General features: G+C 55.2%; 2 protein-coding genes across 2 annotated transcripts; one reads left to right on the top strand and one right to left on the bottom strand.

The window, feature by feature from the left end:
• Positions 1–5,086: 5,086 nt before the first annotated feature.
• TWNK (twinkle mtDNA helicase) lies at positions 5,087–10,518 on the bottom strand. The gene is made up of 5 exons (XM_004370041.3): positions 8,445–10,518; positions 8,011–8,251; positions 7,659–7,766; positions 7,199–7,340; positions 5,087–6,273 (listed from the first exon to the last, which is right to left on the bottom strand). The coding sequence occupies exons 1-5, from the start codon at positions 9,685–9,687 to the stop codon at positions 5,983–5,985; spliced, it is 2,025 nt and encodes a 674-aa protein (XP_004370098.1). The 5' UTR covers positions 9,688–10,518; the 3' UTR covers positions 5,087–5,982.
• Positions 10,519–10,629: 111 nt separating this feature from the next.
• On the top strand, positions 10,630–12,631 carry MRPL43 (mitochondrial ribosomal protein L43). Its single transcript, XM_012558080.2, has 3 exons — positions 10,630–10,833; positions 10,922–11,028; positions 11,128–12,631. The coding sequence occupies exons 1-3, from the start codon at positions 10,703–10,705 to the stop codon at positions 11,355–11,357; spliced, it is 468 nt and encodes a 155-aa protein (XP_012413534.1). The 5' UTR covers positions 10,630–10,702; the 3' UTR covers positions 11,358–12,631.
• The last annotated feature ends 1,268 nt before the right edge of the window (positions 12,632–13,899 follow it).

The following is a 13,899-nucleotide window of genomic DNA, read 5'->3' as shown; positions in this document are numbered from 1 at the left end:
GGCGCGGGGAGAGGTCCGAGGGCGGCCCCGCCCCCGGGGTGCGGACACGCGCAAGCACCCCCACGTCACGCGTGTCCGGCGGAGCGCAAGTAGGCGCTGCACAGCGGGAACCAGGTTCCCTCCCTCCGAGGCCTAGTGTCTGCGGACTTGAAGGCTCAGGACTTGGCAGTGGCGGGTCACCCTCTCCCCCTCAACCGGGGGCCCGGGGCCGGCGGCAGCTGGTCATTGTTTGAGCACAAAGGGCCAGGCGCGGCGGCGGCTGCCCCTCCCCCTCCGCTTCTCTAGTCGGAGCCTCTCCCCAAGACACACTCTCCAGCTTCAGAGTCCATAGGGGTAGGCCTGCGGTCAGCTGCCCGCTTCCCCTTCTGCCGGGGTCCTGCGCTCCAGCACAAGTCTGGGGGCGAGGCTCGGCCCGTGCTTGCCCCACCCGCAGCGGGTCGAGGGCGGCACTCTTGGATTTGCGGAAGTGGCGCCACCTGGCGTCCCGTTCGGAGAACACACCCAGCCACACACTCCCCGCCCCCCCTTTATGGGAATCATACCCCACTCCCCACGACTGTACCCTCTCCCTCGCGAGCCTAGGCCTGTTCCTGGAACGGCTCCGTGCTCCTCAACCTTCCTTCGGAACTATCTGCAAAGACGCTCGGAGAGAGGCTGCGCCTGGTCCCCCAACAATCACTGGGGTGAACTGATCCAAACCTACAGTCCAAACCTACACCAGCCTCACAGCAAACAACATTCTACTGTCTTTCCCAGGGTCACAAAAATTCTCAGCCTCTCGCAAACAAACACAGTCTTTTTAACACCCACGCGGTCTTTCCCATATTAAGTCTCACACATCCACAATCACACACGGCCTCATCCATCACATGGTCCCATGTCCCTTCTTCCTGTAATCTCTCAGGCCAACAGAGGCACACTCTGTGTCACATGCCTTGGTTTGCATCTTTCACATCCAGTCACAATCTTAAATAAATACACTTAGTCTCCTAATCATCTTTCAGACATTGACAGTCTTATTCACAGTTGCTTACAGATAACTTTTTACACATACGCATTGTTTCACAAACATATTCTTCCACACAGACTTTCCCTCAAGGGTCTCTATGACCTGGTCAGGTCAGCTGATGCTGGCATCCCTGGGCAAGGACAGCCTCCCTGCCCCCCAGGGCCAAGGCCTGCCAGAGCTCGGCTCCGCCCCAGGAAGGAGCATCCCCCCCTTCCAGGCCACAGCCCTGGCCGGCTCTCAGCTCTATTTTTAGCTCTATGGAAAGGGTTGTTTTTCTTTTTCCCTGGAAAGGGAATCATAGCCCAGCAACCCTCAGGCTCATCCCAGACCCTTAGCCTCACAAGAACAGCCTGAGACCCCCCTCCCCGGAAGAAACCCCCTCGTCTGGCCTTGTCCTGATCCCAGCCGCCAGGGACACCAAGAGCCTCCACCCCTTCCCGGCAGTCTGCCCAGAAGCTCTGGCAGCAGCTGGGCTCAGCGTGTGTGCAGGGGGCGGCGTGGGGGCGGGGAGGGAGGCACAGGACCGTTGCCCACCGCCCTGGGTAAGGGCTCGTCCTCCTTTCTGCTAGAGGGGGTATGAAGGGATGTTTATACTCATGCATTTCCCTTGGTGGGGGGGCTCGCACTCTTGCGTGGGTGAGCTTTCTGTTCCTCCATTGGGGGTAGAACTCCCAGTCTTGCCAGGTGGTATGGGGTGGTAGGCAGGAGATCCACAGACACTCAAGCAGCTGCTCCCTGGGATGGGAGTACGGGACGGTCGGGGACAGCTGTCCATTGCTACCAAGGAGAGTCCCCCCTCATACCTTCAGGGATGGGGACACCACGAATGTGTTTGTGGAAGGAAAGGCGAGGAGCCCAGGTAACCTCATCCCAGCCTAACAGTCTCCCGTTCGGTGCCACCCCGGCTCTAGGGGGGGTTGTGCTCCCATTTCTGGGGTAGGGCTTATCACCGCTCGAGGCTCGAGACGTAGAATGGAATACGGCCCTTTGTGGAACGGTGTAAACTAGCCAGAGCCTGGGGAGGGGGAAGTCTCCGCGTGTGGCGGGAGTCGGGGGAGTGCAGCTACTAGGCTACGGTACGATCACGTGCTCGGCGCCTGTTTACGTCTCAGTCTTCACCTGCGGGCGGCGGGGAAGCAGGAACCTCCGGATGCGTCCCACTCGGCCCGCCCCCGTCGGCGGTCACCCGGCTGCCCCTCTCCCCCACCCCCGCCAAGTACGCGACAGCAGAGTGCCCTGCCCACGGGAGGGTCCTCGTGGGCCGGTCGCCCTGCCCGAGACTGCAAGGGTAACCCACTGGGCGCCTCCTTTCCTGAATGCACGTGTGTTCATGTGTCCCAAGTGCGTGCGTGTGTCTGTAGGCACGCGTGTGGGCTCCTCGGTGCGAGTTTCCGTGTCGCCTCCCTGTGCAGACTCCCTTGCCTACCCCCCACGGAGTGGGGATCCCCCGCCTCCTCACCCCAACCCTCAGCTTCCCGGGACGGGGAAAGTTCGCTCCAGAGCAGGAATGTGCTGGAGGCAGGAGTTCCTACACCCCTGCAGCCCCACCACTCACCCAGCACCACCTGCACCGCCGCTCCAGCTCGGCTCCTGCTCCAGCGCGGACACCTCCGCGCAGCAGATCTGCCGGCTCCCAAGCCCGCTCGGGCTTAGGACGCCCGCCTGCCCCGGCCTGGTGAAGCTGGGCGGGGCGGCTGAGGCCGCGCCCCCGACCCGGGGCGGGGAGTGGTCTGCCCAGCACCCCCTCAAGAGCCAGTACCCGGCCCAAGAGAAGCTGGACAGTAGCCCAAGGCTGCCCCTCTGGCCTCTGACTTCACCAGCTTCCTGAACTTGGCTTTCAACCTAGGGAAGGGGCGAGCAGCATGTGACCGAGAGCTAAGCTACTGGCCGCCTAACTAAGCTGGGTATAGGTCTTGACTCAGCCACCTTCCCTGCCCCCTAGGGAGCCCAACCCGGTCGACTCCAGCCCACTCCCCAAACTGGGAAAATCCCTTGGAAGCAGACAAAGAAGGCTCGGGTTTCACCAAAACAGCCCTCCCCCGACTTCATCTTGGGCCTGCTCAAGCAGAACCAGCACCACCCTCTTCCCTGGAGTAGGTGTCTGCCCAGGTGAGGAGGCCTGCCAGTTTGGCCCCCACAGGGCATTGCCAAGCTTCCCTTAGACTCATAAAGTCCCACCCACAGGCACAAACAGGAAGTTGGCCTGTATTGCTGGGAGGCACCAAGAGCTCCCCTCCTCCCTGGCACCCAGTGCAGCCTGTGTCTGCAGGTATCTGGGCCATATTTGCAGTCTGAGTACTTGGCCTGTAGGACACTCCAGGAAGTTTAGTACCTTCTTAAACCTACGCACACTAGAGAGGAAGCTGCTGGAAGACCAAAGCTGCCCCCTCACCCTGGAGACCCTTCCTCTCACCAAGTGTGACATAGTGTCAGTATGAGGACAGGGCTGCAAATCCAACTGGACTTTGCTTGGCCAGGCTCTCTCTGAGCTCTCAGGGAGATTTTTACATCTAGCTGGCGATAGGCAGAGTCGGTCCTATCCCAGGTAATGTCCACTTTGGCTGGGTATGTGGACAGTGGCCCTTCAGGGACCTTACACAGGTCCTAGGGGGTCCCCCACTGCTTTCTAGGTTCCAGGAGCTCCTGTACATACTTTGGTTATATCTTGATACCGGGAGTTTAAAGCAGGTGTGGAGTGGAATGTGTTTGTGTAGGGGGTGGGGCTAGGGGTATTTAGCTTCCCCTCCCCCTCATCATTCTGGTTTGTGCTGTGTGGGGGTGTCTGCTAGGAGGGTGAGGCAAGACAAACAGGCAAGTATGGATCTATCCCTGTATCCCCAATTCCCACAGAGACCTCAGAGGTCTCCTCCTAGAAACCTCTGAGGACTTCCCGAGAACACATCTGGGTTCTGGGAGAGCAGAATGTCGAGCCCATGTCCTTATAGGCAGGAATGACCTGGTGTTCTGAGTCTGGAAAGCATGGCTGACGTCCAATGTTATAGACCCTGGATAAGGCCTAGACCAGCCAGCGGCTGGGAATGATTACTGCAGGATTAGGGAGGCCTGGCTCCAGCCAGTCTGGGAGAGAGACCCCCAAGAAAGGAGGCCCTGGAGGAGCTACTCCCACCCCTTCCAGGGTGTCCCACAGAAAACAGCTCTGCAGCAGCTTTTTTCTGGGGTCTTCCCAGGAGACATTTGTGGTCACTGTTCCCACACTCTGCAGACCAGAGACCCCCTACCCTTCCATAGGGTCCCAGAAGCACCCCCTCAGGTTGACAGGGAGAACCTGACAAGGCAGCCCTGCTTCCAGGGAGCAGAAAAACTTTCACTCTACCCTTACAAAAGGCTTCCCCCCAGCTTCCTGAGAGCATCTTATGTTCTCACCACTCTTTCAAAAACGAATAGGCAAATCTAAAGGGAAACCGGGACTTTAGAATAGCAGGGGAAGTGAGATAGGAAAGTGTCATCATTTAGGTATACTAGTTCTGACAGGGTCTGTGGATCACCTACATTACAATTTCCTGCAGGGCTTGTCAAAAATGAGGATTCCTGTACCCCTCCCCAAATTCCAGAATTAGAAATGTACGTGTGGCAGGATGGGCGTGGGGAGCAGGGCTATGTTCTGTATTTTTAACAAGATCCCCAAGAGCTATGGTGTGCACTAATACAACAGAAACACTGGGAGTACAAGGAGAAAAATGGGTGAGTTCGAGATAAGAATACGCTGAGCCAAGCCCACAGTGAGGAAGGCCAGCACGTGGCTTACACCAGAGGGACAGCTGGTCAGGCAGGAACTACATGGAGTGCCTCAGGGAAGTTAAGGATAAGAAGAGGAGGTGGTGGTGGTGCAGGGGGGTGAAGGCCCTTCAACTCCCCAGCTCCCTTGGGAACCCACAGCTCAAATACTGGAAATGGTGAAGGGACCCATCCATCCCCAAACCAAAGTGAGAGGAGAGTCCAGTGATAGACTGGGGACACCTGGTGGACAAATAAGAAAAAGCACAGAAACAAAGGCAGGGGGAAAAAAAATTTTTTTTTTTTTTTAAAGTAAAACTAGAAAAGGCTCTATAAAAATTCATGGCTGCCTCTACCCCAGAAGCATTGCCTGCCTGAGGCAGCAAGCCTTGGCATCAGTATCCAGGGGGCAGGCACTCTGGGCTCACAGCTTCCTTCTGTGACTCTGTTGCTAAGCAATCCAGGGCGAGGTGACTCCCAGTTTTGGGGCCCTGATATTCTAGGGCCAAGCACCTAGGATGCCAATTCTAGCAAATGCCGTCTCACGACAGGCTTCACAGAGTGAGGAGCAGAGGAACTGGCACCTACCACGTCACCCTTTGGCTCTGAAAGCCTCAGGTAGAGTTCTGACAAGGAACTCCTCATTCCCCTCCAGGTTCAGGGGCCTGACCTGTTTTAACTCAACTTGGTCATTCCCACCTCAGGGCCTCTGTACTTACTCTTCCCGCCGCTGCGATCCCTTCTTCCTTCAGATGTTCACATGGCTTGCTCCTTCTGGTTCTTTCGGCCCCTTCTCTAATCCCTCTGCTCAGAGACACGTTTTCCCACCACTTAAACTAGCCTGCAAGCACTATCACACTATTGCTGTGTTCTTTATAGCGCTTTTTACTATCTGAAATTATGTTTTCTGCTTATTTGTTCATTGCTTATCTCTTCTCCCCCATCAGAATGCAGGTCTCATGGAAACAGGGACCACATCTGTCATGCTCAGTGCTCTATCCCGAGGACCCAGAACAAAGCCTGGTACAGAGTAGGTTCTCAGATATCTGTTAAATGGAATTCTCTCATATGGAACGCTGCCCTAGCCGAGGCCCCTCCGACTGAGAAGGGCCCATAGCTCAGCACCACTGTCAGTGGTCAGAGGGCCAGGAGTCTCTGCCCCAGCCTGTCCTGCCAGGCTTATTTCAATGTTCAGCTCTGCACTACCCGCACCATGAAGGCTGACAGGTGTCTGGCTGCTAGGCGTTGGGGGCCTGGTCCAGGCAGGTCTCAGAGTTCTGGGACACAGCCCCCTTTTTGCCAGAAGAGGGCTTTTTGGCCACTAATCCATTGTCATCCTTGATCTTTTTGAGTCGGGCCTTGCTCTTTGGCGGGATGGAGAAGGTGAGGGAGCTCTTGTTGAACTCAAGTGGGAAGACACCTACATCTCCATCAAAGCGGTTCTTGGACACCTGCAGATACCGTTTCCCTGGCCCAGTTACCAGCCTCCTGTCCTGTAGGATCAGAACGTTGTCTGCTTCTTGGCTTGCCTGGGGGTTGGGGGACAGAAGGAGGAAGGCGGGCGTGAGAAGACATATGAGAGAAGCAGAAAGGAAGGCTGAAGGCGTGGGGAGAAGGGGCAAGAATGGGAGAAGGGAAAAGTACCTTCCCCATCAGCATAGCTCTTTCAACTATTGACTATGATGCTGGGGCCACTTCAGTCTTTCAGTTACTTGACAATAAACTCACTGCTCTCTCAGACTTTACATGCTGCTCCCTCTGCTTCTAACACTTCTTCACAGCTGAACACCCCACCCAACTCCAGCTTCTCATCATTCAGGTCTTAGTCTAAATGTCATACTTCACCAGAGAGATCATTCTCCACTAACCTAAATAAAGGAGGCACCATCTTTCCACTTCCACATTATTCTCTTCCCCAGCTCCTTGGTCCATCATGGCACATAGTTTGTGCTCCTCACCCTGTATTCCCTGTGCCCAGCCCAGCCTTGGCATGTAATAGGCACTCATGGTACACCTGAAAGCTTCGGGATCTGGCTGGTCTTGCTGCCCTGAAGTCCCTCCCATTTATCTATCTAACTTATTTTCTGTCAAAACTCAACCCAACCTTTGTTGACACCTTCTCTGGGAAGTCTCCTCAGATGTCCTAGGCTGACTCAGAGCATTCTTCTTTGCTCCCCAAATACCTGTGCCGCCCATCGCAGCTTTTATCATACTGAGTTGTAATTACTACCTTGTTTCCCCACTAAAGGGGGACAAAGAGGGCAAAGGACCAACTATTATCAGGCCGTGTATTCCTACCATATACAGTCCTCATGTCATGGCCCCAGACGCAGCTGTCTCCTGCCTCCCCAGAAGAATGGTCAAGGAGATGATTTAAGGCTGTATGAGAGTTGTTCCTGGTCACATCTGCCCTCTCTACTCCCCAAAGCTTGGGCTCCTCCAAAGGCCACTCACTTTGGCTGAGCCAAAAATGGATGCTGTCTGCAGTTCCTTGTCATCATCCTCCTTACGGGGGTGAATGACCAATGTCACATGGCAGCTGTTGTCTGTAGCGAACTTCCGGAAGGCCCCGACAATGTAGTCTTGAGCTGCAATCCTGTCCCAGCCCAACAAAGAGGTTACTGGACACAGACAGAAGGACAAGAACATATACACACTCTTTATTCATTCACATCTCCCACATTCACATTCAAACCACCCAGCCCCACTCTACCTCCTTCTTCCCAAGGACTCACACTCAGGTTTGAGTCCATACTTCCCACTGCCACATCCTACACCTCTGTAAAGCTAGAATCACACGTGTGCCTGTACACATCTCAGAAAACAAGAGAGCACAGTGTGTGTGCCTAGAGGCCAGATGCATGAGAAGACGTGTGCTCAAATGGGTTCCAGTTTGACAAGAGTCGAAAGTCACCTGTCTGTGGACAGCTGCTCGTGACCCATCATGAACTGCAGATTGTCGATAACCACATGACAAATGTCATAGACGTAGACTGCATGTTGCATTGTATCTATTACAGTCCTGGGAAGAGGAAGAGGCAACAGATTCAAGAATCAATTACAGACACCCTCCAGACCATCCCAGGCAGAAGAACCAGCATCTGGAAAACTCTGTCAGGGGCCTGTTCGCCTGCCCTCCCCTTCTTTAAAAACCCTCAGCCTGTCTTGAAGATCCACGAATTCCCACTGGAGTTGGAAAAAGAACTGAGGGTTGAGTGCTGGGATTTGTCTGGGAAAGCAAAGTGGTTTGGGTCTGGGGACCTCACCTGATACTTTGTTGCCCATGGAAAGTCATGAAATAGAGGGGAAGGTCCTCAAAGCGGTCGGCCCATTCATCATATTTGTCCAGTTGCTCTTCCAGCCGCCCCACAGCGAACTGTGTCAGCATGACCCGGGCTAGTCTCACGTTGCTGATCTCAAAGCTACCCCATAGTGTGTTCACTCCTTGGGTACACAAATCCAGGGCATACTCACTGATGAATGTTGTCTTTCCACTGCCTGTTGGCCCTGCAGGAGGATTGAACACAGACTTGGGTGAGGGAGGAAAGTCCTACCCTTGAAACTACCAAGAGACAGGTCAGGGCTTCAAGGTTAGGAGGGGAACCCTCTTTTTCAACATCTACAGCGTCCCAAATCCACATGCTTTGGCCACCTGATCCTCTGCCCCTCTAACCCAAACAATAATTTCCCAAAGGGTCACCTGTGAAGACTGTCAGCTCGCCCTTCCGATGCCCCTTTAGGAGGCGATTGAGGTCTGGAAAGCGACTCCAGCGGACGCCAGCTGCTTGCTCCACATTTGACAGTTCTCCTAGCACCTCCTCCCGAAGCTGCCGGAAAGACACAATAGACCTGTGCCAGGCAGGCAGGGCAGAACGCAGGATACGAGAAAGATTTAAGCCTTGATTCAGGGCCTCCAGGGGACGGGGCTGCTGGTCCCCAGGCCGCACCAAAGAGCATCGCTTAGGATTCAGTTTTCGAGCAAACAACTTGGCAGCTTCCCAGGACCGAAGGTCATCCCCCAGCCAGAGTACAATACGTCTGAACTGTTCAAGGTAAGGGAGTAAGGCAGGGGGTAGGCAGGCTATTCCCCTTGGTAGGGCAAGGGTGGGCAATCCCATGGATTGGTTCAAAGCCAGGCTGTCCAGCTCACGACTAGTCAGTACTACTTCAACATCTCGGCGATTGATCAGTGGTAATCCAAACAGATTGTGGAAGGCACCAGGCCGGGGAATGGTGGTCTCCACATAGTGCACTCCATCCCCCTGGCCTTCAGCCCCTACTAGCTTCAGGCCTCGCAATCCCAAGCCTCCAGGGGAGAACCAAGGAAAGACAAGACTGCGAGCAGGCCGTAGATACCGCACACTGAAACGCTTGAGTGTATCATCCGTCACCTTGGAGAGGCCAAACATCACACGAGCCAGCTGGGCTTCCTGTGGGTCAGGCAGCTCCCAGAGAGGTACTGCTCGGTCCCAGATCCTCCGGACCTCCTCACTGTCCACAGGTTCTGGGGCCTTACTGAGCAGGACCCCCTCCTTAGTTGCGTCCCCTCGCCCCTCCACACTGGCTTGGAAGTCTTCCCAGCTCCCCTCTGCTAGGCTGGCCATGCAGAGAAAGCGGCCTGTGGTCTTGTCAATGAAGAGGCTGAAGGAAGTGGTACCACCAGCATGGTCCTTGTGCTGTGAGGCCCCTGCAAAGGGGCTGGGTGCCCGCAGGCAGCTGTGGCCATCCTGGAAGGGGATCCCATGAGTCCGCAAATATTGGCGGATGTCAGTTGCAGTTACAGGCAACACTGGTACGTCTAAGGCTGGAAGAGCCTCCTTCCTGTACCGTCTGCGAGGAGGTCCTGGGACTAAGCTTCGGGGCACGCCCCTCCGACCCATCCATTCCCCACGCAGGGGCAGCAGGGTACGGAAGGGGGATCCACCTCGGAGGAGGACCCACATTCCTAGTCAAATGGAGGAAGTCACTACTTTGAAATGCCTTAGGTGCCTCGTTCTGGTGCCTTCACTAGGCCAGACTCTAGAGAGCCTCCTCACAGCGCTCTACAGAGCTCACTGTAAGTAGCTTCTTTCTCTCCTCTAACCTCTCCCCTACAAACATCCCCCTGAGCACTCTTCTGCCCCTCTACATCGCTACTTCACGTCTATGCCCACCAAAGCGAACCTTTCACGTTTGTTATTATTTGCCACGAGTTGATTCTGACTCATGTAGACCCCATGTGTGCAGAGTAAAACGGCTCCATAGGGTTTTCAAGGCTGTGACCTTTTGGAAGCAGACCACCAGGCCTCTCTTCTGTGGCGCCTCTGGGTGGGTTCCAACGGCCAACCTTTCCAGCTAGTAGTCAGCGCTTAACCGTTTGCACCATCCAAGGCCTCCTCTTTCAAGTCTATGTCCCTCTGTATGGCTCCCTCACCTCTGTGGTACCTTTACAGCTTCTCTCTACCACCCCCTCACTTCTATGACCCTCTACACCACCCCTAACCAATATGGTCTCTTTACATCATCTCTCGCCTTTACTGTTCCTCCCCGGAATCTCCTCACCCTCATCTCTACCAATGCGCCTATAAAGTCATCTACATCCTTTTTGCAGCCCCTCTGCTCTAGGCCCCCACCGAGAGTCCTCTTCGCTGCTGCTGGCCCTCAGTGGAACCCTCAACACGACTAGAGCGCCTCTCCAAGGCCCCTGCCAATCTCTGAGCCCAAAAGAATGCCCACTTCCCTATCCACTCCTGCGTCCTCCCCCGGCTTTACTACTAGGAGCTCCGCGCTTCCAGACCCTGCTCCCGACTCACAACTTTCCTCTCACCCCTTTCGCCCGCAACATGGGTCAACCGCACGCGCCACTCGCCTTGACCTCGGAAGCGAAACTCCGCCCGGGCTCCTCTGAACCGGAAGCGACGGGGCTTAGTCCCGCCTCCTCTCCTCGCCGCTTGGCTCTGGGGCTTCTGAGCTGTCGCCATGACTGCGCGAGGTACTGCCAGCCGGTTCCTGACCAGTGTCCTCCACAACGGCCTGGGTCGCTACGTGCAGCAGCTGCAGCGTCTCAGCTTCAGCCTCAGCCGCGACTCGCCCTCGTCCCGCGGTGCCAGGTGAGCCAGGGGAAGGGCAGGGGAATGGTTCCGGGCAGAGGTCGCCCAGGGTCAGAGGCCACCCTGCTCACTCTTTCTGGTCCTTCAGGGAGTTCGTGGAACGGGAGGTGGTCGACTTCGCCCGGCGGAACCCGGGGGTCGTAATTTACGTGAACCCGCGGCCGTGCTGCGTGCCTAGAGTAGTGGCGGAATACCGTGAGTGGGCAGGGCTGGGGATGGAGGGTGGGCTGAATCGGGGCTCCTCCGGCTCACCTTCCGCTCAGAGTCCTCTCCCGTCCACCCGCCCCAAATCAGTTAACGGGGCTGTGCGCGAGGAGAGCATCCACTGCAAGTCGGCCGAGGACATTGCGACGCTGGTGCAGAAGCTGGCCGACCAGTCGGGCCTTGACGTGATCCGCATCCGCAAGCCTTTCCACACGGACAGCCCTAGCATCCAGGGCCAGTGGCACCCCTTCATCAACAAACCGACAGCACCCGGCGGGCTGCGCCCCCGAGAGTTCCAGGATGCTGCCCCAGCCCAGTGACAAGTGGTCCCACTCACTCTAACCCCAGGCTCTGGACTCTTCCCCCCTTGCAGAGGTGGTTCTTCCTCTTTTGGCTCAGGGGATTCCATGGCCAGGCAGACAAATGGAGCTCACCCATGGGGAAGCTGACGCCAAAGTTTTTGCCAGGGATAGAGTTGCCTGTTTATTTTCGGTGCCCACTGCTAGGGACAGTGACTTTGTGAAACTCCTTATCCTTATCGGCTGGCATCTCTGAAACCTGGAAGCTCTCAAGAGTTTCACAGGGCCTTCATTTTCTGGAATCCAAATTGGTAATAGTGATCTCAAAACGCGGTGAAGGGCTCAAGCCTGGCTTCTTCTGAAGAATCTGCGATGTCCTGTTGCTGCAACTGTTGAGCCGGAGAGCTAGCACCTTGTTTTCTGCTGTGAGCCTGGCATTGCGCTAGGCACTTTATATGTGTGAATATTTGTATACAGATTAGAAAACATGTTAATAAACTTACCTAAGGTGACGTCTGAGGTCTTACTTCAAAATGTGTGCATATTTTAAACATAAGACCTGTTTTTTCATTATTCTAAAACCAGAAGCAGAACACATAACAGGGTGGTTAGTGCCAAAGGCCATGTGATTAATTTAGGCCTGACCTCTGGAGGGTGTGATTCTCAGGCCGGGTCCCTGGTAACAAGCTTTTCTGCCCTCTAGTTGCCCTATCCCTCTCCCCCTGCCCCTCTTTGTTCAGAAATCAATTCATGTCTTCCCTTGAGGGAGGTAGAGGATTTTGAAAAGCTTCTTGGGGAAGAACAGGAGGGCTGATAAATAAGGAGCATCATCCAGGCTTAGTTAAAAAGGGTGAGGAAAAAAGTAGGAAGTAAAAACTAGACACTTGTATAAATTCTCGAACCTGTAATTCCCTTGTTTGTCATGCCCTTATCACCATGATCAGTGAATAGTTTGAGCCCAGGCAGCCAGGATGGAAGCTGAGGATCCCAGTTTCCTCTGCAAATGGTTCTGTGGAGAGCACAGCCAAGCTTGGATGCAAAAATCACTATAGCATCTTCTCCACAGGCTCAGAAGCCTGTCCCCTGGTGACCAGGGAAAAGCCAATCTAGACCAAGCAGACCATTCACAGCTGTGGGAAAGGGTATTTATTAACCAACGGGGGGAGGAGCTGAGCCTAGGCTCCCCACTCTGTCACATGCCTTTTCCACCCACCTGGGTGGTGAATGGGGCATTCCTAAAGTATAGTCGTTCTCACAATAAATACATTCATTGTGGGATGGAGGTGGGAGAGGCTGGATGAAGGGCAGTAAAAACCCGTGGGATTCCACGTTCTCAGCTACAAAAATAACAGTCTTCCTCACCCAAGGGGACTGGGGGGAGCTCAGTCAGGATTTGATTGTCCCATATGGGCCTGGAGACTTCTGAGGCCCCTGGACCCTAAAAGTGCCCCGGTGAGGTAGGACAGGGGTGGGAGCCAAGCATCCAAACTCCCAGCCTCTGCCCTTTGCATAGTTCCAAGAAAGGGCTTCATGTGCCAGGGGAGACATCAGATCGCTCCTCCCTTCCCCTGTGTGCTGGTCTGGGGGTAGCAAATGCTTGATCCCCAAAAGGGAGGCTGGCTCATTGAGTGCAGTGTTGGTCACCCATCCTAGGGAAGGGTCTGCAAGGATAGCTAAACGGGAGGGGGACCTCCCTCTGAAATGTCAATGGACCAAACCCGAGAGACACATGTCCACAGCAGCAGGGGGAGACTCAGAAGGTACATGAGTCGAAATATAAGCACATTTGTAGTACAGTATGTGTTTCCATGTGTGTGTGAGGGAAATGCCTGGAGCTCTGTCTTCGTCACTCAGGAGTGACCAAGGGGAGTGGGGAGGCTGACTCACAGGGGTGCACAGGAAGGGAGAAGAGGGGAATGATGCAGTCTTCTCTCCCTAGGCTGGCCTGTGCCCAGACTCTGCCAGAGAGGTCACTACATGGGGCTGTGACTAGAGGAGGGGATGAGATAAGATGGGATGTGGCAGTTGGGAGGGCATCCAAAGTCCAAAGGATGAAACACAAGAATGCACCAGGAGAAGGTGGGGTGGGGGCACTGCAGCCCAGCAGATTGACATTTTTCCATGTGCACGTGTGAATAGACACAGGGCTCAAGTGGCTCTGGTGTCTGGCAGAGGTCTCCTCTGGCTTCAGGACCATCCAGCACGCAGGGCCATGCAGAGGGTGGTGACATGAGACCATCTGGACCTGCAGAGCCCTGCCTGGAAGAAAGGAAGGGTTTCGGCAGGAGGATGGCATCCTCTCCTCCCAAGCGCTTAGGTTAAGGGGCTAGGAATCAGGGCTGGGTATGCAGAGCTCCTGGTCCTGGGGAGCACCTACCTCTCAGGAGCACCAGTGAGCCCGGGCTGCTCTCACATGGGTCTTTGGAGACTGAGGAGGGGACTTTGGCTGGGCCTGACTGGCCAGTCCTACAGGGACATCAAAAAGTTGGAAGAAGGCTCTAGAATGGGGGATGTGAAGTAGGGTGGCTGCGTCGGGGAGGCACCGGCCCAGCCCAGGGCTGAT

This window comes from Trichechus manatus, unplaced genomic scaffold (genome assembly GCF_000243295.1).
Source record: "Trichechus manatus latirostris isolate Lorelei unplaced genomic scaffold, TriManLat1.0 scaffold00007, whole genome shotgun sequence".
Classification (NCBI taxonomy): domain Eukaryota; kingdom Metazoa; phylum Chordata; class Mammalia; order Sirenia; family Trichechidae; genus Trichechus; species Trichechus manatus.
Note: the sequence above shows the minus strand (reverse complement) of the source record. Positions and strands in the feature narration are given on the sequence as shown.